At 53.5% G+C, this 21,577-nt stretch overlaps 3 protein-coding genes and 2 non-coding genes across 5 annotated transcripts; 3 read left to right on the forward strand and 2 right to left on the reverse strand.

The window, feature by feature from the left end:
• Nucleotides 1-417: 417 nt before the first annotated feature.
• Nucleotides 418-14,598, forward strand: LOC101952834 (uncharacterized). Its single transcript, XM_065570987.1, has 3 exons — nt 418-1,054; nt 11,351-11,425; nt 14,169-14,598. Exons 1-3 carry the CDS (start codon nt 646-648, stop codon nt 14,531-14,533), a joined length of 849 nt encoding a protein of 282 aa, XP_065427059.1. The 5' UTR covers nt 418-645; the 3' UTR covers nt 14,534-14,598.
• TRNAE-CUC (transfer RNA glutamic acid (anticodon CUC)) lies at nt 2,345-2,416 on the forward strand. The gene has a single exon. It is a non-coding gene; the product is annotated as a tRNA-Glu (tRNA).
• On the reverse strand, nt 2,750-2,823 carry TRNAT-AGU (transfer RNA threonine (anticodon AGU)). The gene has a single exon. It is a non-coding gene; the product is annotated as a tRNA-Thr (tRNA).
• LOC101931845 (histone H4) lies at nt 12,906-13,334 on the forward strand. The gene has a single exon (XM_008177102.3). It carries the CDS (start codon nt 12,962-12,964, stop codon nt 13,271-13,273), a length of 312 nt encoding a protein of 103 aa, XP_008175324.1. The 5' UTR covers nt 12,906-12,961; the 3' UTR covers nt 13,274-13,334.
• A 2,234-nt stretch (nt 14,599-16,832) lies between the features above and the next one.
• Nucleotides 16,833-17,229, reverse strand: LOC101952568 (histone H4). The gene has a single exon (XM_005313416.4). The coding sequence runs from the start codon at nt 17,200-17,202 to the stop codon at nt 16,891-16,893; it is 312 nt and encodes a 103-aa protein (XP_005313473.1). The 5' UTR covers nt 17,203-17,229; the 3' UTR covers nt 16,833-16,890.
• Nucleotides 17,230-21,577: the final 4,348 nt, after the last annotated feature.

The raw sequence follows: 21,577 nt of genomic DNA on the forward strand, positions 1-21,577 counted from the left end.
CCCACAGACTGCCCCTCTATGGCCCCCCAGGCACTGAGCACACAACCCCCACAGACTGCCCCTCTATGGCCCCCCAGGCACTGAGCACACAACCCCCCAGAGTGCCCTCTATGGCCCCCCAGGCACTGAGCACACAACCCCGGAGAGTACCCCTCTATGGCCCCCCAGACACTAAGCAAACAGCCCCCCAGAGTGCCCCTCTATGGCCCCCCAGGCACTTGAGCAAGCCCCCCGCTTCCCCTTTTTTCCTGCAGGCACTGAGCAAAGCCCTTCCCAGTGTCCCCTCTGCCCCCCCCCCCCAAGTACTCCCCTATCCCCCCCAAGCACTGAGCAAGTCCCCAAGTGTCCCTTCCTCCAGGCACTGAGCATTGGCAAGCCCCCATGTGTCCCCTCTAGCCCCCCCCCCCTGTGTCTCCTCTATCCCCAGGCGCTTAGCTCTCTGCTCAAGGGAGCGGAAACAGAGAGGTTTAGTCACCTCTCCCCAATCCCTGCCCAGCCCGGGAAATTTAAACCCCTCAACGGTCGCATGGCTGCTTCTAGCCAATCAGGAGACAGGGTTCGGCTATAAATTGCGCCCAGCAGCGGCGAAGCGCTCATTGCTCTGTGGCTGGACTGGAGAGAGGTTGCTGACGCGCTGCAGCGAGGATGGCCCGTACCAAGCAGACGGCTCGTAAATCCACCGGCGGCAAAGCGCCCCGCAAGCAGCTCGCTACGAAGGCAGCCCGGAAAAGCGCCCCCGCCACGGGCGGGGTGAAGAAGCCCCATCGCTACCGCCCCGGCACCGTGGCGCTGCGGGAAATCCGCCGCTACCAGAAATCCACCGAGCTGCTGATCCGCAAACTGCCCTTCCAGCGCCTGGTGCGGGAGATCGCCCAGGACTTCAAGACGGATCTGCGCTTCCAGAGCTCGGCCGTCATGGCCCTGCAGGAGGCGAGCGAGGCCTATCTGGTGGGGCTCTTCGAGGACACCAACCTGTGCGCCATCCACGCCAAGAGAGTCACCATCATGCCCAAGGACATCCAGCTGGCGCGCCGCATCCGCGGGGAGAGAGCCTAGAGCCGCCCCCCTCGGAGCCCGCCGGCTCCCGACAACCCCCCAAAAGGCTCTTCTAAGAGCCACCACGTATCCACATGAAAGAGTTGAAACCCATCCTGAACTGCCTTAATCCGGGTTAAATTCATAAGTGGATTCTCCAAACACGGAATCCGTTTAGTGCAATACTTGTGGTACTCCGCTTCCTCTAATGTCGCAATTGGGTAGTTCTGCAACTGCGAGTTTGTTTATCACAAATATACGGGAAACGTTTGAGTTTAACCTCTGATGGGCCATACAAAGCAGTACCCGCACTCCTTAAACCTCTTCCCTGTAGCGGAAAGAGTTCAGGACAAACCTGACCCTTTTCATTTTAAAACGCCCTAGTTTAAAAACGTGGCTTCTCCAATGATCAACCCAGCATGTCCAGACCATGATATTCAGGGAACAAGAAAACATAAAGGCGAATAATTGGCCGATACAGTAATAACTGAGGGGGGTTGGAGAAAGGAAGTGACTACAGTGAGTTTCTCTAGGGGGAGAAAATGAATCAAATATTTTATCACCATTTTGTTTCTGGCTTGTTTTCAAACCTCGTTCGAAACCGGGCCTGAGTGAAGATTCAGAGTCGGTTTGAGCACAAAGTTCTGGCTCCGGATTGGCAGCTTCTCTTTTGTTTGGAGGAAAGGTGTTTGGTTTGGTGTGAATAAAAGTAGCCATTTTATTCAACGCCGCCTCCTTCACGAGAGGGTGGGTTGATAGGCAAGTGACTGGGGAGGGGTGAGCTAATTGCAGAAGCTCATTAATTAAGCCCCTCACCGGTCCGCTGCCCGCCACGGGTGCCCCCAACTTCAATCAACCCACCCTGAGAAGTTGGTGTAGACTCGAGGCTTCTAAATACAGTCAGTCCCCAACCTCCCAACAAACCGCCTGAAACACGGCACCTCCTTCCCTTCTGCCAGCACCCCTCTCTAATCCGGTGCCAGCCCCCGAGGGGAATGGGGGAAAGGAAAGGGAGTGACCGTGTCTGTCTGCGGGGTGTTCTATTTCCTCCCGGAACTCAACCCCACCAGCAGGGAGGACACAGAAGCCGGGGGAGGGAGAGGTGCTCTCTCTGCTGTCAGGGTCTAGCCTTGACTAGATCCGGGCATTTACTCTATTCCCTCGGTGGCGAAGTGCTAAAGCCCGGCTGGGTCTGAATTCGTTTTAGCTGAGCGGAGGGAAGCGGTTTGTGCTGCGTGTGTTCACACGGAGCAGGGTATGCCGACTCCTTGCCTTGTACACCGAGTTGTAGAGACCAATCACCATCTCCTCCCTGGTGGTCTAGTGGTTAGGATTCGGCGCTCTCACCGCCGCGGCCCGGGTTCGATTCCCGGTCAGGGAAGGATTTTTTTTCTTTTTTTTTTTTTAACCCTGCGGCATATTGTGCAGAACAAGTCAACCCACAACCCCCCACATCGCCTTGCAGGGGCAGCCACGCGCTTCTCCAGCCACGCGCATGCCCTGGGTTGCAGCCCCGCAAGACAGGCAGGTGCAACTGGAGCTGGGTTTGTTTGCTGGCCACAGAGGCCCGTGTTTCAAAGCAGAAAAAGCCGGGGCCCGGACTGGCTTCTCTCGCAATAGACTCGTGCCGGTGAGCGGCTGGTTTGCAAAGCGCCGGGCCCCATAAAAGTGGAAGCGGGGCCCACACAAGCGGTTAAAGGTTTGTCTAATGAAAAGGCACCGCTGGGATTCGAACCCAGGATCTCCTGTTTACTAGACAGGCGCTTTAACCAACTAAGCCACGGCGCCGGCTTGCGAAAGTGCCTGCAACTTCCCCTTTCATGCCAAGCAGCTTCATTTCCGCATTTGGCTTATTTGTGCAAATAAGTGGGTGAGCTGCAAGGAGAGAATCCGAGTTTTTGCATTGTGCCCGAGATCTCAGCCCCTTCTCTCCGTTATAAACACTTGTGACTCCTCCCCTCGTGACTATGGGAATAAAATTCCCTCCTAGATGGTTAGCTGGTCGGGGAAGAATCCAACTGGCAGAGTTTCTGGGACACAAGGAATGATAAATAATATAATAACTTTATTCTGTGTTGAAATATTGCTACAGTACTTTTTAAATCCCTCAGTAACTGGTATCTGAGCCCGTGCTAGTAACACAGCTCTGTTTCTGCCTCCTTCCCTTGCCAAAGAAAGGTCTTTTGATAGGTGAGGGCCCATCCCTTTTGATGGCACCTGGCTAGAGGAGTCAATTTGCCCTTTGTTTAAGGCCTGCTTGAGCAGATCTGCCTAATGCAGGCCAGGTAGGCGTCATCCTAACTTCACGTAGCAGGGTGCTGCACACCGTCTTCAAATGACACCGCGCAAGGCATAGTTGGTACAAAGATTAGTACAATCGTGCGTAGGGTGCAGAGGTGCTGAAGCTAGGAGGGCTGCCGCACCCCCTGGCTCGAAGTGGTTTCCAGCACATACAGGGTTTCCACTTTGGTTCAATGGGTATCAGCACCCCGACTATACAAATTGTCCCTGGAGCCAAGGGTCAGAGCCAGCGTCAGGAGTTCAAGTGCCAGCCAGTGCATCATTGGCAGGAGAAGCCATCTTGTCGCATTCCTGGGCTTAAATAGAGTGCTTGGACCAACCAAGGGCCAGAACAGAAGTTGTCAGTCTGGCCTTCCAGCAATATATCTTGTGGTATTTACCGTCACAGGATCTGTGCAGACTAATGTGATCAGACAGCAAGTGTGAAAAATCGGGACAGGAGGTGGGGGGGTAATAGGAGCCTATATAAGAAAAAGACCCAAAAATCGGGATGGTCCCTATAAAATCAGGACATCTGGTCACCCTAGTGCAGTCATATGGGTAACCCCCACCATGGCGGCTAGGTAGTGCTACAGAGGTATTACTCGTCCCCCAGCCCTGCCTTTTAGCTCCCATTCTCCCGTCTTCTCCACCACACACTGTTAGTACCTGTTGGTAAATATGAGTCCTTTCCGTTCTTTCTTGCTGCATATTTCATCCACGTATATAGTAACTATTCCTTAGAATCTCTGTCTTCAACAAAGAGTATGTGTGAACTTGAAGGCTCAGATCACTGGTCCTTGACCAACAAGTATTCAGGAATTTTATCTATAATACTGTATCTGAAACAATCTTGGGCACCTTCGTGTCTATACAATTCCAGCAATTCTTGGAAACCATCTTCTTAACACGTGTGTGCGTTCATAAGAACATAAGAACGGCCAGACTGGCTCAGACCACAAGTCCATCTAGCCCAGTATCCTGTCTGCCGACAGTGGCCAATGCCAGGTGCTCCAGAGGGAGTGAACCTAACAGGTAATGATCAAGTGATCTCTGTCCTGCCATCCATCTCCACACTCTGACAAACAGAGGCTGGGGACACCATTCCTTACCCAGCCTGGCTACTAGCCATTAATGGACTTAACCTCCATGAATTTATCCAGTTCTCTTTTAAACGCTGTTATAGTCCGGCCTTCACAACCTCCTCAGGCAAGGAGTTCCACAAGTTGACTGTGCACTGTGTGAAGAAGAACTTTCTTTTATTTGTTTTAAACCTATTAATTTCATTTGGTGACCCCTAGTTCTTGTATTATGGGAATAAGTAAATAACTTTTCCTTATCTACATTCTCCACATCACTCATAATTTTATGTACCTCTATCACACACACACACACACACACACACACACACACACACACACACACACAGCTGATATATACATATATAGATTTGGGAAACTAATATGGGATGATTGTTACAGCCAGTGTTTTCTGATGTGGAATCAACAGAGAAGAAAGACTGAAAAAAATGGGGTTTAGTCTGGAGAAGAGAAGACTGAGCGGGGACATGATAACAGTTTTCAAGTACATTAAAGGTTGTTACAACTGGAGGAGGGAGAAAAATTGTTCTTCTTAACCTCTGAGGATAGGACAAAAAGCAATGGGTTTAAATTGCAGCAAGGGAGGTTCAGGTTGGATATTGGGAAAAACGTCCTGACTGTCAGGGTGGTTAAGCACTGGAATAAATCGCCCAGGGAGGTGGTGAAATCTCCGTCATTGGGGATTTTTAAGAGCAGGTTGGACAAACACCTTTCAGGGACGGTCTAGACAATACTTAGTCACGCCATGAGTGCAGGGGACTGGACTAGGCGACCTCTCGAGGTCCCTTCCAGTCCTATGATTCTATGATTGTGGGGTAAGAAGGATTATCTTGCAGAATTGTTAGTCCTCCAAGCTTCACACAGGCCTTCACACACGACTCAGGCAAACTAAGAATGCATAGAAAGGACATATGTTTCTGGGAGAATATTCTTGGCAATGAGATTTCCTTTGTCTGAAACCCTATAATGATACTGATATGGGAATTTAGTGTGTGTGTGTGGGGGGAGCGGGAGGAGGAAGTAAAGTGCCCGTCGCTTCCAGATGCGGGCAAGACACAGATCCAGCTCTTAGTCTGACACCAAACGGTGGTAAATTATCTATTTCTTTCTGTAATCTGGGTAGGGCTGTACTAATCTCTGACTGATTATTTTAGATTAAATATTTCTGATTGAGCCTGTTATTTTGACAATCCTGAGTCGTGAACTCAGACAAGCAACAACCCCTTCTTCCCCTCTGCCCCTCCACCTTTTCTTGTTTTCTGGAATGCTGCTCTGTCTCAAAGAAGTTCAGAGCCATCTATGACCCCTTCATCTCCTCCTCCTTCCAGCTCCTCTCACAGAGCTCTGGGTCCCTCTGGCTCACATGGCATCTGCAGCCACCCTCCTCTTCCTTCAACCCACCCAGTTCCTCCGTGGCCACGGGCCAGGTGACCGACTCTTCCACCCATCAACATGGTGTGACGAACTGGGCCTGTTCTCACTGTGGTCTGTGAATGCTGACAGGGGAGTGGGGCTGGGATAGTCTGCATTGGAGGATGGGATCTGCCCGGGGGCGCATTCCTGAGTGTGTAACATGAGAACCCAGGAAGGGGTTGAAGGCCAGGTGACTCCTGAGCCCGGGAAACTGAACAAAGGCTGTGGGAGGGGTCGCTGAAGCCAGAGTGCTGGAAGCAGGCTGGAGAGATGGCTGGGAGGCAGAGATGGCTCTGACCTCCCAAGGGGGGCTGGGCTGGGATGCCCGGGGACCCCAAGATGGACCTAACTGAGGGGGTCCCTGTTGTCAGTGCCTGCAAGACCTGTCTTGGACTGTATTCCTGTCATCCAAATAAACCTTCTGCTTTACTGGCTGGCTGAGAGTCATGGTGAATTGCAGGGAGCCGGGGGTGCAGGGCCCTGAGTTCCCCAATACTCCGTGACAACTGGTGGCAGCGGTGGGATCTACTGCACCCCGTGGACGGCGCTTCCTGCAGTAAGTGACTGGGGAGCAGTAAAACGAAGGGGGATTGACGGGGACCAGGCCTGCTGAAGAGTGGGAGAGAGACGGTTATTACCCCTGGGAGTGTGTGACCAGCGAGAAGGACTTTTGCAGTAACAGGGTCCCCCGGGGGGATCGTAGCGAGTGGTCCCAGGGGCGGAGGAGTCTGCAGCTCGACCCTGGCAGAGAGGCGGTGACCTCGAGAAGGGCTGGCACACTAGGGGTCCCCCTGGGAACTGTGGGGAGCTGTGAGCACACAGGCCGGTGAGTGGCCAGCAGGAAGATGTATGCCAAGCGGCTTAAGAGCGACCTGGTGGAGCTGTGCAAGCAGAGGCGGCTGCGCATTGGGAGGCTCACCAAAGAACAGCTCATTGCCCAGCTGGAGGCGGAAGATCGCGCGAATGAACTGATCCCTGTGTCTCAGGGAAGCAGCCTGGCAAATGCAGCGCAGGCACCAGTGTCTGTCCCAGCTGGGAGTGGTCAGCCGGCTGCTGAGGGCTTCCCGAGACCCCCCCTTCCTATGCCTAGGGGAAGGGTGGGGAGGAGCCCAGCAAGTACCGAGGGCGCCGTGACCCTCCCGGCCAGCAGGGGATCCCCCCGGCGACGTTCGGCATCCGTGGAGCGGAATTGGCTGGAATGGGAGAAGGAGCTAAAACTGAGAGAGCTGGAGGATCGTGAACGACAGAGACAGCATGAAGAGAGACAGCATCAGCATGAACGGGAGGAGAAAGAGAGACAGCATCAGCGTGAAGAGAGACAGAGACAGCATGAACGGGAGGAGAATGAGAGACAGCGTCAGCATGACCTGGAACTGGCGAGATTGAAGGGCAGCGAACCCCCGGCTGCGGTGAGTGAGGGGGGACCCAGGACTGCACGGAGCTTTGATAAGTGCATCATGGCCCCATACAAGGAGGGGGAGGACATGGATGACTTCCTGGAGGCCTTTGAGACGGCCTGCGAGCTGCACCGGGTTGATCCCGCGGACAGACTCCGGGTCCTTACCCCCTTACTGGACCCCAAAGCCATGGCATTGTACCGCCAACTGGAGGAGGCAGAGAAAGGGGACTACGAACTATTCAAAAAGGCCCTGCTACGAGAGTTTGGGCTGACGCCTGAGATGTACCGGGAAAGGTTCCGGAGTCAGGATAAAACCCCTGAGATCTCATATCTGCAACTAGCCACCCGCATGGAAGGATACGCCAGCAAGTGGGCTGATGGGGCCCAGACGAAGGAGGACCTGGTCAAACTGCTGGTACTGGAGCAACTGTATGAGCGGTGCCCATCTGACCTGAGGCTGTGGTTGGTGGACAGAAAGCCAGAGAACCCGCGACAGGCAGGCCGGCTGGCCGATGAGTTCGTAAAGAGCCGGTCAGGAGATAAAAGGGAGGAGTCCCAAAGGAGCAATCCCACCACAACGCAGAGAGCGAGTCACCATGGGACCTCCCCGTGGGAAAATACAGAAAAACCCCATCAGAGGGGAACATCCGGCATCAGGACCATCCGACCCACTCAAGGGGTCCCATGGGACATGGGCTGCTACCACTGTGGCCAAAAGGGCCACATACGGGCCCAGTGCCCCAGGCTCAGGGACAGACTGAGCAGGCCGAACCCACAGAGGGTTGACTGGGTAGAGACCCAGCCCGGCGAGAGGCAGCATTCCCAGGGAAGGGGGGCTGGCAGAGTACCACCTGCTAAGGAGGGAGGAGAGCCCCAGGCTAGCTTCTCTGGGGGGCCAGATGCCCCGGATTCAAAGTTCTCCGTTTACAGGGTTGGCGCGGGGCTGTCCCTGCGGAGCGAGTGCCTTGTTCCCCTGGAGGTGGATGGGAAGAAAGTTTATGGTTACTGGGACACGGGCGCAGAGGTGACACTGGCCCGGCCCGAGGTGGTGGCCCCAGATCGGGTGGTGCCCAACACCTTCCTGACCCTGACCGGGGTGGGCGGGACCCCATTCAAGGTTCCCGTAGCGAGGGTACACCTGAAATGGGGGGCCAAGGAGGGCCCCAAGGACGTGGGAGTGCACCACCATTTGCCCACTGAGGTGTTGATGGGGGGGGACCTAGAGGACTGGCCAAGCAGCCCCCAGACCGCCTTAGTTGTGACCCGCGGTCAGAGCCGGCGAGGGGCACTGCGCCCTGGCCTTGGGGGGGGTGCCTTGCCTGAGGCGCAGGACCCTAACCTGGTGGGGAGGGAACGCCCAGGGACGCGGCTCAGGGAGGCTGCAGCTTCGGACCCAGCGGGCGAGAAAGAGCAGGTGACCATCCCCGTCCCAGCTGCTGAGTTCCAGGCCGAGTTACAGAGAGATCCCTCCTTGCGGAAGATAAGGGACCTGGCTGACCTCAATGCGGTACAGACCATGGGACGAGGTGGCCGGAAAAGGTTCCTGTGGGAGAAGGGGTTCCTGTACCGAGAATGGGCTCCCCCAGGGAAAATGGAGTCAGGGGGGATCAGGAGGCAGCTGGTGGTACCCCAGAAGTATCGCCGCCAGGTGCTGTGCCGGGCCCATGACATTCCCCTCGCAGGGCACCAGGGAACCTGGCGTACCCAGCAGAGGCTGCTACGGAGCTTTTACTGGCCTGGGGTCTTTGTTACTGTCCGACAGTACTGCGGATCCTGTGACCCCTGTCAGAGGGGGAGGAAGGCCTGGGACAAGGGGAAAACAGCTTTAGGACCCTTGCCCAGCATAGAGGAGCCTTTCCGGAGGGTGGCCAAGGTTAAAAGGGCGGCTCTAAACCAAGAGAGCCCAAAGCACAGACCTCCAGACTGGAGCGCTGGGAGAAGACCACAGCCCAGTTGGAGCCCCAGAGGTATGGGGGTGGGAAAAGGGCACAGGCCGCATAAACCTTCCCACATGCGAACTGCGAGTGCCATCAAGCACCCCCAACCTAAGGGGGGGCGTGAAACTGGAGGGGCCTGGTGTAATTCTCACCAAGGAATGGGAGGGATGCGGGGGCATCCATGGGAACGGGGGTAGGTTCGAACTTCCCCGGGTCACTGGCTAAAGTGACCCTGCTCAGTTCGGTCTCGAAGGGGGGAGATGTGACGAACTGGGCCTGTTCTCACTGTGGTCTGTGAATGCTGACAGGGGAGTGGGGCTGGGATAGTCTGCATTGGAGGATGGGATCTGCCCGGGGGCGCATTCCTGAGTGTGTAACATGAGAACCCAGGAAGGGGTTGAAGGCCAGGTGACTCCTGAGCCCGGGAAACTGAACAAAGGCTGTGGGAGGGGTCGCTGAAGGCAGTGTGCTGGAAGCAGGCTGGAGAGATGGCTGGGAGGCAGAGATGGCTCTGACCTCCCAAGGGGGGCTGGGCTGGGATGCCCGGGGACCCCAAGATGGACCTAACTGAGGGGGTCCCTGTTGTCAGTGCCTGCAAGACCTGTCTTGGACTGTATTCCTGTCATCCAAATAAACCTTCTGCTTTACTGGCTGGCTGAGAGTCATGGTGAATTGCAGGGAGCCGGGGGTGCAGGGCCCTGAGTTCCCCAATACTCCGTGACACATGGCCATTCCCTTGACCTTTCTCATCTTCATCCGTCGCTGACCGTCGCCTGGTCTTTCAGCACCATCTACGAGCTCTCTCCCTCTCCTGTGCCAGCCTGCCCGTTTGTGACATTCAGCCCACCTGTGCTGAGCGATTTTGCTTCTGCCAATGCCCTGCTTTCTCTTCTGCTGCTGTGGTTGATTCTTTCCATCCTGTGTCCTTCTCCGCTCTTGGCTCTATGTCCCTCTGTCTTGCGGCAAGCTCCATGCGGCCAACTCCCAGCCCTGGGTTACCCCCCAACCCCTCATGACGAAGTGGCATTTTCCCTTATGTTGTATGTGAGTCTTACTGTTGAGCCTACGTGAGTTTTACTGTTTTGCATGAATACTGTGTGTGCCTCAGTTTCCCTGGGTGCTGCACCAATACCTCGGTGGTGGGAATAAGGGCGTGTGACTTTGGTTGAGACCTCTGGGGCAGGTGAGGCTGCCATAGCTGCCTGCATGTAGGTGCCCTTCGTAACCTGAGACCCAGGAGGGGGATGCAACCAGGTGATTCTGGCAAAGACAAGGAGGAGCTACGGGAGTGTCTGAGGTGTGGAAGCTGACAGTCTGCTTGGGGGCACTGGAAGATGGGGCATCCAGGGTGTCTGGCCCAGGACTCCCCAAGATGGACTTTGTTGAAAGTCACTGATTTCTGTTATAACAAGTTCTGGTCTATGCTGTTTTCCTGTCGACTAATAAACTTTCTGTTTTACCGGCTGGCTGAGAGTCACGTCTGACTGAAGAGTCGGGGTGCAGGGCCATCTGGCTTTCCCAGGAGCCCTGTCCAGGCGGGCTTGCTGCGGGAAGCACACGGTGTGGACGGGGATGCTGAATGCTCTGAGGTCAGACCCAGGAAGGTCAAAGCTGTGGTAGCTTCTTGCCCTGACGACAGTCTGCTCCGAGAGATGAGGATCCACCAGAGTCTTGCCTGGCTTCATATGGAGCAGTTCCAGAGCATTGCCGGGGGACTCCGTGACATCCCCCCAACATCCATTCCCTTGATTCCCACCAATCATCTGTGGAAAGACTTCTCTGATCATGCCGACTTCTGCCACTACCAATTAATTCTCTTCTTCCGGTCGGCCATTTTCCTAGCCAAGACAATTCTTCTCCTCCACCCTGACCAAGTCCCATTCTCGTATTTTCAGCCACCTTTTCACGGAGCCCCAGCACCTCTAGGCTTGGCAGTTCCTAGCCCTGGCACATCTGGGCTTGCTGCATCAGTTATGAATGGTCAAAAAAAATTGCTTGAATCCCACTGCCTCATTGCTTGAGCCCGGGGACTGCTTTCATTACAAATTAAGCACTGCCTTTCACGCCCCTCAGATCCCGCCCCTTTCACTGTACTTCCCCTTCCCTCTCTGCACACAATCTCCCTGACGATTTGGAAGAGAAATACAAACCAAAATCCAGTGTGACCTTGCTCTCCCCCTTTTCAGGGATGTCGAGTTTCTTTGGAGGTGTCGTCGCATCAGAGGAAAAGCTGAAGGAGGGATTTCCAGGAGGAAAATTAGGTAGCGGGCCAGATGTTTAGGGAGCATTCCTCCAGGACGTCGGTTCTCAAACATCATTGCACCATGACCCCCTTCTAACAACAAAAATTACACATGACCCCAGGACGGGGGGACCGAAGCCTGAACCTGCCCCAGGCAGAGGGGCTAAAGCCCAAGGGCTTCTTCAGCCCCGTGCCTGTAACCTGAGCCCTGCCACCCAGGGCTGAAGCCCTTGGACTTTGGCTTCCGCTCCAGACCCCAGCAAGTCTAATGCCAGCCTGGTGACCCCATTGAAAGGGGGTCGCGACCCACTTTTTGAGAACCACTGCTCCAAAGCATGATTGGCAGAATGGGGGCAAGCGGGAAAGGGCTGCTATCAAAATGTAACAAGTGTTGCATATTATGTTGTAAGGTCCTTGTGGCAGGGGCTGTCTCTATGTTTGTACAATGCCTAGCACAATGGGGGGCCTGTGCTGTGACTGGGGCCCCCACATGAGTGCAGGGGACTGGACTAGATGACCTCTCGAGGTCTCTTCCAGTCCTATGATTCTAGGAACATTCCATTAAGCAAAACAAAATCCCCCAGTGGGGTAGAAGGGTGATAAGCCTCTATTAGCGGCCCCACCAGCTGGCTGTCTAGCACCACAGGTAGCGAGGAATCCACAATTGGAGGCTGACTGCAAACTCCCTTCTGTGCCCTTTCCGTGGGAGAACTGCATCAGCCGATTGTTCAGAGGCAAGTCAAACATTGCTCCCAGCTGCTGAAAAAATCTTGGCAGCCTTGTCTTTTCCTAGGTGCTGGTACTCAGGGTGATGCTGCACTCCTCTGGCTTGAAATGGTTACAATCACGTACAGGGTTTACAGTTTGGTGCAATGGCTCTCCGCACCCTGCACTATACAAATCGTTCCAGAACCACTGTGCTGTCCACATGGCTCATTTCATTCAGGGCTGGTTCCCAGGTCCTACAGCAGGCGTTCTCAAACTGGGGGTGGGGACCCCATCAGGGGGTCGCGAGGTTATTACATGGGGGGTCGCGAGCTGTCACCTCCACCCCAAACCCTGCTTTGCCTCCAGCATTGACAATTGATAAAGTGTTTTTAATTTATTAGGGGGGTCGCACTCAGGGGCTTGCTACGTGAAAGGGGTCACCAGTACAAACGTTTGAGAACTACAGCCCTACAGGGATCTGGGTCAGTGAGAAAGATAGTCTCCCTCCTGCTTTTCCCCGCCCCCATCCCAAAGTGGAGCACTGTTTGCATAGCCACTCTCTGATCATTGTGTGGGTGAAGGTGTAGAGAACAGAGGCAACGCCCAAGCTGCACTTGAAGTTAACTGCTGGCTAATGATTGGCCAGGGAGTGATGCTCAGTGTCTCATTGGTGAGCGAGAGATCCAACGTCACCTGGGGCGGGGCGAGCGAGCGGAGAGAGATGTGGTGTCCCGCCTTTTTGCCTGTCGGTTTTCACTCCGGTCGGACAGTAGCCTATATAAATCCTTGTCATCGCTGTAAAAATTACACTATTTTCTCTTGGCTGTTTGGTATTGCTTGTGTAGCTATGTCCGGTCGCGGAAAAGGCGGTAAAGGGCTGGGCAAAGGCGGTGCTAAGAGACATCGTAAAGTCCTGCGGGATAACATCCAGGGTATTACCAAGCCTGCGATCCGCCGTCTGGCTCGCCGCGGCGGGGTAAAGCGCATCTCGGGGCTGATCTATGAAGAGACCCGCGGGGTGCTGAAGGTTTTCCTGGAGAACGTGATCCGCGATGCGGTGACCTACACCGAGCACGCCAAGCGCAAAACCGTGACCGCCATGGATGTGGTCTACGCCCTGAAACGCCAGGGGCGCACCCTGTACGGCTTCGGGGGCTGATTCAGTTTTTTAAAGCGAGAAACCATGTTTATTCAATTCAAAGGCTCTTTTAAGGGCCACCCACTCGTCCACGGAAAGAGCTTGTTGCACTGCTGTGTTGGGTTAGAAGTGAAGTGGTCTGTAGGGGTGTATCAATGGGGTCGTTTACTCGCCATAAGGGAACTCTCAAACTTAGGGGGAAGAGGGTAAAAACTGCTTTCTACCCCGGTCCTGTAACGATTATGTTAACCTTAAGGATGTAACTAGTTCTGCGAACAGTTTTTTTTTTCCCCGGAAGGATTTTGATTTACATCGTGTTGGGACTAGAAAGAATTCGGAACTCTGGGCGTTTACACGCAGAAGGAAAGAGGAGCGAAAAATCCTCGAGTGCGCGCAGAAGAAAGGGGACGTGCAGCCCCGGCCTTGCGTGCAATACAGCGGCAGAACCGATTTTGGGGAGAGGGACGTTAAAACTTCGAGCACGATGTCACATTCCCTCAGTGTCTCTGGCTTAGAGTTTCGCCCTCTGTGTTGAGGTAATATTCCAACACCCGGATTGCCACAGAGCGGGGTGCAGCAGCTCCCCTCACCCCATACTGCACCGGGGGTGGGGGATCCTGGGTCCTACAAGCCCGGGGCCGAAAAATCTCTTTCACCCTGTCCGGCGTGTTCAGACGGAGGCGGGTGTTTATTCCCACGCGTTTTGCGGCTCCTTTCTGCGCATGCTCAGGAATAAGTCCGGGCTCCAAATTTAAAGTTAACGGCTGGCTAGTAATTGGCTGGGGTGCGGTACTCGGTGTCTGATTGGTGGGTGTCGAGCCGCGTCACCAGGTAGGGCTGGGAAAGGGACGGGAGAAACAGTTGCCGCCGGCTTCCCTCACAGTTCTCCCTCTGGTCCGATCACAGCCTAGTTAAGCCGTGAAAGCAACAGCGAGAAGAATTACACTGTGTTGGTTTGTTAGCGTTACCATGTCGGGACGCGGGAAAGGTGGAAAGGGTCTAGGAAAAGGCGGTGCTAAGAGACATCGGAAAGTCCTGCGGGATAACATCCAGGGCATTACCAAGCCTGCGATCCGCCGTCTGGCTCGCCGCGGCGGGGTGAAGCGCATCTCGGGGCTGATCTACGAAGAGACCCGCGGGGTGTTGAAGGTTTTCCTGGAGAACGTGATCCGCGATGCGGTGACCTACACCGAGCACGCCAAGCGCAAGACGGTGACAGCCATGGACGTGGTCTACGCCCTGAAACGCCAGGGGCGCACCCTGTACGGTTTCGGGGGCTGATTCCCCCTGGGACCGAGCCGAAAAAAATATTCAACCCAAAGGTCCTTTTAAGGGCCACTTACTCCTGCATAGAAAGAGTTGGTTTTGTGTATCGTGACAGGGATATTAACATTGTGCTTAAATCTGGTATGGATATTAAGTTACATGTCTTTTCAATTAAGCTAGTACAATGTTAGTGATACTGTGGCAGTAATGGTACAGCCCTAGGGTATAAACTAGGAATAATTCTTAACATAGAGCTACACTGGTTTCTTTTTTTAAAGAAACTACATTGCTCAAAAAGAAAAAAACGAGGAGTCCTTGTGCTACCTTAGAGACTAACCCATTTATTTGAGCATAAGCTTTTGTGGGCTAAAACCCACTTCATCAGATGCATGGAGTAGAAAATACAGTAAATATATTCTAGCAGAGGGTTCTCAAACGGGGCTATGAGGTTATTACATGGGGGGTTGCAAGCTGTCAGCATCCACCCCAAGCCCCATTTTGCCTCCAGCATTTTTAATGGTGTTAAATATATTTTAAAGGGGGTCACAGGCTAGCTATGTGAAAGGGGGCACCAGTACCAAAGTTTGAGACCCACTGTTCTAGCACATGAAAAGATGGGAGTCGCCTTACCAAGGGGGTCAGTGCTAATGAGGCCAGTTCAATTAAGGTGGAAGTGGCCTATTCTCAAGAGATGAATATCAAGAGAGGGGAAATTACTTTGGGAGTGTTAAGGACGGCAATGCAATCAAAGTGGACGTCGGCCATTTCCAACACTTGACAAGAAGGGGTGATTATCAGCAAAGGGTCAAATTACTTTTTGTAGTGACCCAGCCACTGCCAGTCTTTATTCAGGCCTAATTTGATGGTGTCACATTTGCAAATTAAGTCCAGTTCAGCAGTTTCTCATGGAAGTCTGGTTTTGAAGTTTTCTAATTGAAGAATGACCACTTAAGTCTGTTGTTGAGTGTCCACGGAGTGGTCAAGCAGGTAAGGAAAATTTAGGATGATTTCTCTTCTGTGCATGATACTGCCTTACTGGGAAAGAACAGCTCAGCTATTGCTAATGCTAGACGGCATGGGGGGAGAGAACCTATGAGCCCTCAGATAAGCCAAACTTAGGCATGTTTATAAAACAAACAAGTGTCCTATCACCACTGCATGTAGATAGCCATGATACGGAATGGGTGAAACAGTCTTATCAAATTGGGTACCGGGTTGACAGGAGGTTCTTTAGCTAAAGAAATCACATGGGGTCCATCTTGCCTCAAGGGCAATGCAGCCTGGATATCGGTCTGTTTTGGCAGTGGGATGTCTGACAACTTAAAATCTGAATTTTCAATAACTTTATTTGGCACAAAAAAGTGCTGTTAAACAGCTGCAGAGGAACTAACCCGGTCTCAGTTACAGGCTATGACATCTGTTCTTTTGCTTAGTCACAAACCAGAGATACACTTACAGGATCCCAGCAAGTTGCAGTCTTGGACAAGCTGGGAACAAGACAATTGCAATGGGCAGAACAAAGCTCTCCATTCAATTCTCCCATCCTGACTCTTACCCAGAGACTTGCAAGGGACCACTCTTTAAGGAAAAGTATTTCAGTTTACGGTCACCATCAGGTTACTATGAAAATAGATTTCCCCAGTCACCCAAATGCAGTTTCCTGCTGAATGCAAGGAAACTGCTTGTTTACAAACTAACGTCAAAATGTTTCAAAGGGACAGCGGAGAAGGAAAATATTTATCTCCAAATAAAAGTCACAAATCCAACAATCCAGCCAGTGTTAGCAGCACAAGGATTTCACATCACAATCACAGTCTTCTAACAGTTTCTACAGAAAAAAATCAAAAGATAGAGCATTTAAAAGCTATTACACCCCTACAGCATTCCACCTATTCAGCGACAAGGAAATCGCTGTTACATTATCTCAAGAAAAGAACGATAGAGCAGAAGAGCTTCAGAAATGGATTGAAATTCCTTGTTCTGAATAGTAGACCATACGATTGCCACAAGCAATCCTCATTGTTTTTGCTGATATAGACTAACAGGGCTACTCCTCTGTAACCCATCACAGTTATATGGATTCAGAGTATAGATGAACTGGTTTATATTTAAACAAATTCAAAAACATTTAAACGATGGAAACCTAAAAGCAGAGTGGCTCCGAGACTCAAGAGAACACGGGCAACTACCTCCTTAATACAACGTCAAACAACTGTAACACAGAATTATTTGCAAAAACTAGCAAACTACAATTTTTAACGCAAATACCTAGAGTTTATGCCTAGCAAAACCAGCTCTTTCTGGGCAGAAGTGGGTGGCCCTTAAAAGGACCTTTGGGTTACAATAGTTGGGCCGGTTTCTGGGCTAGAGATTTAACCCCCGAAGCCGTACAGGGTGCGCCCCTGGCGTTTCAAGGCGTATACCACATCCATGGCTGTTACCGTCTTGCGCTTGGCGTGCTCTGTGTAGGTCACCGCATCGCGGATCACGTTCTCCAGGAAAACTTTCAGTACCCCGCGGGTCTCTTCGTAGATCAGCCCCGAGATACGCTTCACCCCGCCGCGGCGAGCCAGACGACGGATCGCAGGCTTGGTAATGCCCTGGATGTTGTCTCTTAAAACCTTACGGTGCCTTTTGGCGCCTCCTTTCCCCAGCCCCTTTCCACCCTTGCCGCGACCAGACATTTCAATGGCACCTCTGAGCAACACAAAACCGAATGTGCCCGATGACTGTCAGCAAGAGCTTAACTAGGCTGTGATCCGACCAGAGGGAGAACTGCGAGGGAAGCCGGCGGGAACGCCCTCTCCCGCCCCCTTCTCCAGCTCCTTCCGCTCCCACCAATGAGACACAGCGCATCGCACCCTCAGCCAATCCTGAGCCAGCCTTCGACTTTAAATGCATCAGAGGGAATTTTGGCGCTTGGGGGCTAATTTTAGATCATGTGCAGGAAGATACTGTTAACTGCTTGGGATGGGATGCGATGCTCTTGTTTCCAAACTCTGGGGGGTAGTGCTTAATTTGTGTCACGCCTTGCTGGGGATACGGTTGGCAGTTCCCAGCCCTGGCACCTCTAGGCTTGCTGCCTCAGTTATTAATGTAAAAAAATTGCTTGATCCCCAGCACCTGTTTTATTACAAATTAAGCAAGGGGAGAGGGGGGTTATTTCTCACTAGTACTGAGGGGATCACTGGAGCCTGTGTGTCACGGAGTCATCAGGGCGATGCTCTGGAACTAAAAAGCCAGCCAGGGCTCTGGGGGAGTCTCCTCTCTCTGAGCAGACGGTCTCCGGGGCAAGAAGCGTACACAACTTTGACCTTCCTGGGTCTGACCCCAGAGCATTCAGCATCCCCGTGCGCCTCCCGCAGTGAGTCCGCTTGGGTGGGGCTCCTGGGGAAGCCAGAGGGCCCTGCCCCCCAACTCTGCAGTTAGATGTGACTCTCAACTAGCTGGTAAAACAGAAGGTTTATTAGTTGACAGGATCACAGCGTAGAACAGAGCTTGCTATCACAGAAATCAGTGACTTTCAGCCAAGTCCATCTTGGGGAATCCTGGGCCAGGCAGCCTGGACTCCCCCTCTTCCTGTCCCCACAAGCAGACTGCCAGCTTCCAGAGACCTGACCTCAGACACCCCCGTTGCTCCTTCTTGTCTTTGTCTAGCTTCCAGGTCAAAGAGTCACCTGGTCGCATCCCCCTCCTGGGTCTCAGGTTACAAAGGGCACTGGTCAGAGCCTATGTGCAGGCATCTGGAGCAGCCTCACCTGCCCCAGAGGTCTCAGCCAAATTCACACACCCCTGTTCCCACCACCGAGGTATTGGTGTAGCACACAGGGAAACTGAGGTACACACAGTGTTCATGCAAAACAGAAAAACTCACATAGGTTCAACCAGTAAGACTCTCACACAGCATAACAAGGGAAAATCCCCACTTCGTCACATCTCTCCTCCCTTTGAGACCGAACGGAGCAGGGTCACGTTAGCCAGTGGCCTGGGGGAGTTCAGGGCCCCCCTCTCTGGGACAAAGTGTCAGCTAGAACATTTGCCCTCCCCTCAACATGGACCTCCTCCATCTCATACTCCTGGAGGGACAGCGTCCACCTCAGGAGCTTGGCATTGGCCCCTTGCATCTGGTGCAGCCACGGCAGGCAAGTGGTCGGTGTGCACAGTGGAGCGCCGCCCAAATACATCCGTCCGCAGCCTTTTAAGAGCCCACCCCAGAGCCAGGCATCCCTTCTCTATGGCCGCATAGCTCTGCTCCCGGGGCAGCAGCTTCCTGCTCAGGTACATGATGGGTTGTTTCTCCCCCTTTGCATTGGGACCATGCCCAGCCCTGTGTCTGAGGCATCGGTGAACACCATAAAGGGCTTGTCAGAGTCTGGGTTTCCCAGCACCAGGCCCTTGACCCGATCCTCCTTCAGCGTGCAGCGAGCCCTCTGGCACTGCCCGGTCCAGACCGACTTGTCTGGCTTCCCCTTCCTGCATAGCTCAGTGATGGGAGCTGACATGGAGCTGAAGTGGGGCATAAACCTCCAGTAGTGACCTGTCGTCCCAATGAAGGCCTGGGCCTATTTCTTAGTCTGGGGAGCAGGCCAGTCTCTGATCGCCCCCACCTTGGCTGGCTTTAGGCAGTTGCTCCTCATCTTGTGGCCCAGGTATGACACCTCTGCCATCCCCATCTTGCATTTCCCAGCTTTTACAGTCAGTCCTGCATCCTGGAGGTGACTCAGCCCCCTCTTCACCTGGGACACATGGTCCTCCCAGGTCCGGCTAATGGCTCAAATATCATCAATGTACACTAGGGTAAAATTCTCCATCCCCCTCAGTAACTGATCCACCAGGCGCTGGCAGGTGACCGGTGCCTCCTTGAGTCTGAAAGGTAGGACCAGGGATTTGTACAGCCCCACAGGGGGACAAAAGCAGGTTTCAACCTGGCATCTGGATCCAAAGGCACCTGCCAGGAGCCTTTGGTGAAATCTCTGGTCATGGGGTACCGAGTCCCCCGCAACATGTCTAGGATCTCATCAGTCCTAGGCATGGGGCAGGCACCAGACATGGTGATGGCATTGAGCTTCCGATAGTCCACACAGATTCGGATCAACTCATCTTTCCTGGCGACCAGCACCATGGGAGAGGCCCTGGGGCTGGTGGATGGCTGGATCACCCCTGAAGCCAGCATGTCTCTGACCTCTCCCTCCAGGGCCTGGGCTGTGTTCCCAGTTACTCTGAATGGGGAACACCTGATGGGAAGGCCGGCTCCCATCTCCACCCAGTGGACAGCTCAGTTTGTGAGCCCAGGCCGGTTGGAAAAACAGCTGTTGGTACAAATGCATCACCTCTCTGATCTCTCCCTGCTGGGCCGGGGTAGCTGGTCAGAGAGGGGAATTGATTCCAGCGAGGGGCTGGCTCCACTCTCAGGGAAGAGGCCCACCAGGGGATCTTCCCTCTTCTCTCACTGGCCACACACGGACGGTACGAGCCTCTCCCTGTCACAATACGGTTCCATCATGTTGACCTGGTCCTCTCCGTGGCTGTGAGCCCAGTGGGGCAGTTCCACCACGTCGTTCTCCTCGTTCACTGCTGGATGACCTTGAAGGGCCTGTCCCAGGCAGTCTGTACCTTATTCTTCCTCACTGGGATGAGACCCCTCACCTGGTCCCCGGTGCCATAGGCTGAGCGGTGGTACCAGATCTTCTGCCTCCCTGGGGCCCTGGTTAGGTTCTTCCTGGCCAGACCCATGAGCTCAGCGAGCGTTTCCCGGAAAGGCCCCAATTATTACAACAGTGGTGCCTACGTGGCAAGTTAGTTCCTGCATGTGCCCCTCGGCAGGCGGTCCTTACGTGGGAGGGTGTCACACTGGGGGATTTCCCCAAGAGGCAGAGAAGGGTCTGGTTCAAAAAGGCAATGGGAAAACTGGGAAGATACACAGCCCTGCTATTCACCGGGATGCTCCCGCCACCCCCCAAGCTGATGTAAGAATGGAAGGAAAACCCCACACATATATGGGTGTGTGACAAAGTGGGAATGTTCTTAATGTTTAATCTGAATACTGTGTGGGTGCCTCAGTTTCCCCTATGCATTTCTTAAGGCTCTAGGTGGGGGGATAAGGGCGTGTGATTGTTGCAGAGCCCTAGAGGACAGGTGTGATGCCGACACCCTGTCTCCTGGCAACTGATGGCCTGGGGCCCTCCCCTGCAAGGTGCCAACTGAAGGTGTTGGAGAACAAAGCAATCAGGTGGCCTCCTGGCCTGGGAAAAGAGACAAAGGCCAGAAGAAGTCTCAGTTTGGAGCTGGCTGGGGAAACGGAGGGAGGCCCAGAACCGGGGTCTGGGCTCCCTACCACACAAGATGGACCTGACTGAGGGGTCCTGTTTTCTGTACCCACAAGCTCTGTTTTGGACTGTGTTCCTAGATCTAATAAACCTTCTGTGTTACTGGCTGGATGAGAGTCACAGTGAATCACAGAAAGTGAGGGGTGCAGGGCCCTGACTCCCGCACACCCTGTGACAGGATGGCCCTGAGAAGCCTGCATTACCTCGCAATGGGCCTGCCAATGGCCTGTCTTTTCCCTCCCGTTCTCATTTATCCTATCTGGTGATGATCCGTACAACGTGCTATACAAAATAGACGTGCAGTGACTGGTTTAAATCAATTTTGCTGTGGAATACAACCAAGTCTCATGGAAAATTACTCTAATTTTCCTCCCACATGCATGACTTTATAAAGTTTATGCGTTGTGAAATGTCTCCATCACCTCATTTGGGCAACTTACCTCATGCGGCACTGATCAAACTGTGACCCCCAAAGGATGGTGCCTTTGTCACAACTGTGGCTTGGTTGGTCAGAACAGGAGCTAGGGTCAAAGCTGGAGTCAAAGACCAGAGGGAGGGGTCAGGAATGAGGCAGGCAAGAACCAAGGAGCGGATGGGGAAAACCGGAACCAGGTACAAGCCAGGGAGGAACGTAACAGCCAAACTGGAATTCACCCGGGGTACTTGCCAACTGCCTATGTCTCTGTCTGGCTTAAATAATGTGTCTGGCCCAATCAGGGACTCTGAAGCTGTT

The sequence above is a fragment of the Chrysemys picta genome, chromosome 17, assembly GCF_011386835.1.
Source record: "Chrysemys picta bellii isolate R12L10 chromosome 17, ASM1138683v2, whole genome shotgun sequence".
NCBI lineage: Eukaryota > Metazoa > Chordata > Testudines > Emydidae > Chrysemys > Chrysemys picta.

Excerpts from the sequence above, each read along its gene's own strand:
- LOC101952834 (XM_065570987.1), top strand. The coding sequence starts at position 646 with ATGGCCCGTACCAAGCAGACGGCTCGTAAATCCACCGGCGGCAAAGCG. Across the intron at positions 1,055-11,350 it reads CATCCGCGGGGAGAGAGCCT|GGATGTCGAGTTTCTTTGGA; the intron begins AGAGCCGCCCCC and ends CCCCCTTTTCAG. Across the intron at positions 11,426-14,168 it reads ATTTCCAGGAGGAAAATTAG|CCGTGAAAGCAACAGCGAGA; the intron begins GTAGCGGGCCAG and ends AGCCTAGTTAAG.
- LOC101952568 (XM_005313416.4), bottom strand. The coding sequence starts at position 17,202 with ATGTCTGGTCGCGGCAAGGGTGGAAAGGGGCTGGGGAAAGGAGGCGCC.
- LOC101931845 (XM_008177102.3), top strand. The coding sequence starts at position 12,962 with ATGTCCGGTCGCGGAAAAGGCGGTAAAGGGCTGGGCAAAGGCGGTGCT.